Source organism: Pocillopora damicornis, chromosome 10 (assembly GCF_964200805.1).
Source record: "Pocillopora damicornis chromosome 10, jaPocDami1.2, whole genome shotgun sequence".
NCBI lineage: Eukaryota > Metazoa > Cnidaria > Anthozoa > Scleractinia > Pocilloporidae > Pocillopora > Pocillopora damicornis.
This window is the reverse complement of record NC_142679.1, coordinates 7,414,177-7,417,638: the sequence shown is the minus strand read 5'-3', so window position 1 is coordinate 7,417,638 and position 3,462 is coordinate 7,414,177. Positions and strand designations below refer to the sequence as shown.

General features: G+C 40.5%; 1 protein-coding gene across 1 annotated transcript; it reads right to left on the bottom strand.

Annotated features, from left to right (window-relative positions):
* Positions 1-522: 522 nt before the first annotated feature.
* On the bottom strand, positions 523-3,079 carry LOC113673127 (tetratricopeptide repeat protein 28-like). The gene is made up of 2 exons (XM_089183636.1): positions 1,569-3,079; positions 523-1,057 (listed from the first exon to the last, which is right to left on the bottom strand). The coding sequence occupies exons 1-2, from the start codon at positions 3,077-3,079 to the stop codon at positions 1,000-1,002; spliced, it is 1,569 nt and encodes a 522-aa protein (XP_089039762.1). The 3' UTR covers positions 523-999.
* Between the last annotated feature and the right edge of the window lie 383 nt (positions 3,080-3,462).

The window sequence follows — 3,462 nt, the reverse complement described above, 5'->3', positions numbered from 1 at the left end:
TAAGCTTGAAATTTAACCGTTCTCAAACTCTTTTCTTCAGCTTTTGACATAGATGATACTTGTGAGAAGAAGGACGCTTTTCACAAAGAAACCGAGCACATAGCGATTCCTTCCGACCAGTTTGTGGAACATCTCAGTTCGAAATCTAAAATGATTTTAAAATAATTACGGAGTCTCATTTTTGAGTTATTTTTTATAAGAAAAAAACTCTTAAGTCAGTGTATCGAATGGTATGTTGCCTGCTTCACTAAAGATCGCCAAACTAGGATATGTAAATGTATCTCTCACCAATCAGATTGCTGCATTAGGGTTTTTAATCTCGGACCAATCATATCACAGCATTTGGATATCTTGTACCAATTACAGGGTTGGAGTATTGCTTTCTTGCTAATGATTTCGTGTAAGAAGGGGGCCATGCACAAAGAATGACATCCACTAAACATTTTGGGTTCATTTGGTAAGTGTAATGGTTTATGGCCTTCGCGAGAGCCTCGTCGATTAAGGTCGATATTTTTTGGGATAAGAAAGGTTAGCAGGTAATTTTTTGTATCGTTTTTTGAGTTGAAACGTGTTTTGTTTACCGCTCTTTTTCTAACGGAGGAATGGCAGCAACCTTTGTTTGGTCTCGTCACGCTACGTGCTCTCTCCTCAGTGGGGTAGGAAGGGCATTGTATGACCAGACCAAATAAGGGCTGCAAAGCAGACAACAGTAAGCGAGAATTGAAAACCAGATCACGGTTCTTTAAATCGAGGATTAACTTTGAGTTCTGACGAAACCTTGCCAACACTCTTACATTTTTGAACATTAAGATAACTTTTCGTGTCCCAACTTATATTAGTTCCCTTTTGATATACGTTTCGTTGTCGTTCGCTTTCGATTCAGTCATGTTTACAAAGCATGCAAAAACGTACTTGACTTAAGAAAAAAGTGAAAATTGTCTACGAAAAGTAATACCAGTGTTCATTTTAAAACAATGTACAGGAAGAAGAATCTTTTCTTCAGTCGTGACTCTGTTCCTTCTCTGCCTCGTTGTTGTCCTCCTTGAGTTCTTCATTCCTGAAAAAAAACACAAAAAAAACATACATTTACTACTCTTTTTAACTTTAAAGCATGCAGAACTGATTTCCTATAGAATAAATTACTTTCTTCCTCATCGTCATAGGCCATGATTTTCCAATCTTTCTAAATGTTTGATGCGAAAGCCCCTTAAAATTATCATTTAGTCGTTATTGTTTTTTTTTTACAAAATAAAGTTAACTTTTTTAGTGTTAGCTTAAGATTCTCAGATTACCTTCATTGTCAAAGTGTCTAGCATCGTATCGGCCTTGAACAATTATTTCCAAATATCTTCCATTCGAAAGAAACTCTAATTCCAGGCAAATTCTAGAAAGCAATTCATCAAATTCTTCCGGCTCCTAGCATTAGATAAAATAGTCTTCTTTTTCTTGATATTTTATGAATGAAAGACTAAGACAAAAACGAATAAACAAAAAAAGTTGGCCAACTGAACAATTTTAGTGTGCTAATCGGTTTATTATAGATAATTGCACATTACGCTCAGACTTACCTTTTTTTCATAAAATCGAATGCCACGTTATCCCCCATAAGCACAAACGGAGCCCATTGGGAAGATTTGGGAAAGCCGTTGCTTCTCAACCATTGAACGGCCTGGTGAAGAGATTCGCTGGCACTTTCTCCACGAACAAGGTGTTCATAGAAATGTTCCATGAGCTTAGCCGTTGCTTCGTCTTCTATAGCCCACGATGCTACCAACACTGAACGTGCACCGGATGCTAAGAAAGCTCGAGCGATTCCAATAATTCCTTCCTTTTTTACCAATCCACGCCCACTATGACAACAGCTGAGTACTACCAGTTTGGCTCGCACCTGAATTACCTGAATGTCGGACATTGTCAGGAGGTAGTCTTCCTCTTGGGGAATACCGTTAGTGGTAGATTGAGGAGAGAGAGCAATCTCTCCTCTTTCGGCATTTCCATGAGCAGCAAGATGTATCAGACTCACTGAAGGTATCGCTTGAAGTACCGCCTGCTTTGTCGCGCGACTTCCTGACAAAGGCTGAACGCCGAGCAGTCGACCAACCATCTCTGCTTCCTTATTTGCATGAAACAATGGCGTAATGTCAGTAAGACGTCCATTGTAATGCACTTTGCCAACCGTAGGATCACCAACAACCAGTGCGCCAGTAAGACTGTGATAGTCCGCTGGACATTCTTGGATGAGCCGCAGAGTCGTTAGAGAAGGGACGATGCGTATTCTGTACTTCTCCGATAAATACTTTCCGACTGGTTCATCACACAAGGCAGCAAATGGGACTCGATACAAGAATCGATCGGGCACAATGATGATTTCAGGCTCAGTAAGTAAATCTGCCACAGGTGCGACGATCCATTTGTAGCACAATTGATGAGTTCTTTCGGTATCTTTAGTTTCGTCACCTCGCAAATTTGCCCGGCTCTCTTCATGAAGAGATGTCGTCACGTCGTCATTCAATGATCGATCTTCGCAGTTTGCTGCGGGTAAAACTCCAAAGCCGGCGGCGCTCTTTTTGAAAACTCCTTCCACGTCGCAAACTTTCTCAGCAATTAGGGTGTCAACTTCCGCTTCAACTGTTGCTCGGAAGAAAATGTCTCCATTTGCTTTCAATACCCAGAGAAGAACTTGCCGTTCTCTATATGAAAGGAACAAACAAACACAGTTTCTTTCTCTCTTCATGATGTTTTCAATCCCGAACCATGATTGTGGATCAGCTGTGAAGTGGCTTTCCAGGGAGTACTTATCTGCCATGAATTCAGCGAGGACTCTTGCTCGTACCAGCTCCTCAGCATAAAGAGCATCTCGAAATTTTCCAATACGGCATAGCAAGTTAGTGAGTAACTGGTAGGGAAAAGTACCATGTTCTTCTAACAGAGACATTTTAAATTCACTGTTTCCTTTCAGAAAAGTCCTGATTTGTTCATATTTGCCGATACATTGAAGAAGACATTGGTTTGCCTCCACAACCTCCGACTGTGATATCTTTAACTGTGTAATACCAAGAAGGCTTTGAAAATGAGTCATCTTATATCCAAACTGGCTGCTTATGGAACAAGCTTTCTCTAAGTAGTCTTCTGCCTTGCCACTTTCACCAAGCGAAAGGTATAGATTTCCAAGGTTTAGGTAAATTTCTGCTTCGAACTTTCTATTGCCACATTCTCTGCTGATGGTAAGCGCCTTCTCACAATGTTCTTTTGTCTTCTGATAGTCATTAACAGAAGCAAAGACAGCTGCCAAACCTGCAGTAGCGTAGGCTTCTAGTTTTCTGTCACCAATTGCTAACCTGACGTCAACTGCTTTGTCCAAATATTCTTTAGCTTGCCGATTTTTTCGAAGCTCAAAATACACACCTCCAAGTTTCGAGTATATCGAGCCTTCTCCTATTCTGTTACCAATTTCTATCGCGA

Bases quoted from the DNA above. Each gene is read 5' to 3' on its own strand.
- LOC113673127 (XM_089183636.1), bottom strand. From the start codon at position 3,079: ATGACTCATTTTCAAAGCCTTCTTGGTATTACACAGTTAAAGATATCA. The intron at 1,058-1,568 runs GTAAGTCTGAGC...GTTTTTTTTCAG, and splicing joins TTCGATTTTATGAAAAAAAG to GAATGAAGAACTCAAGGAGG.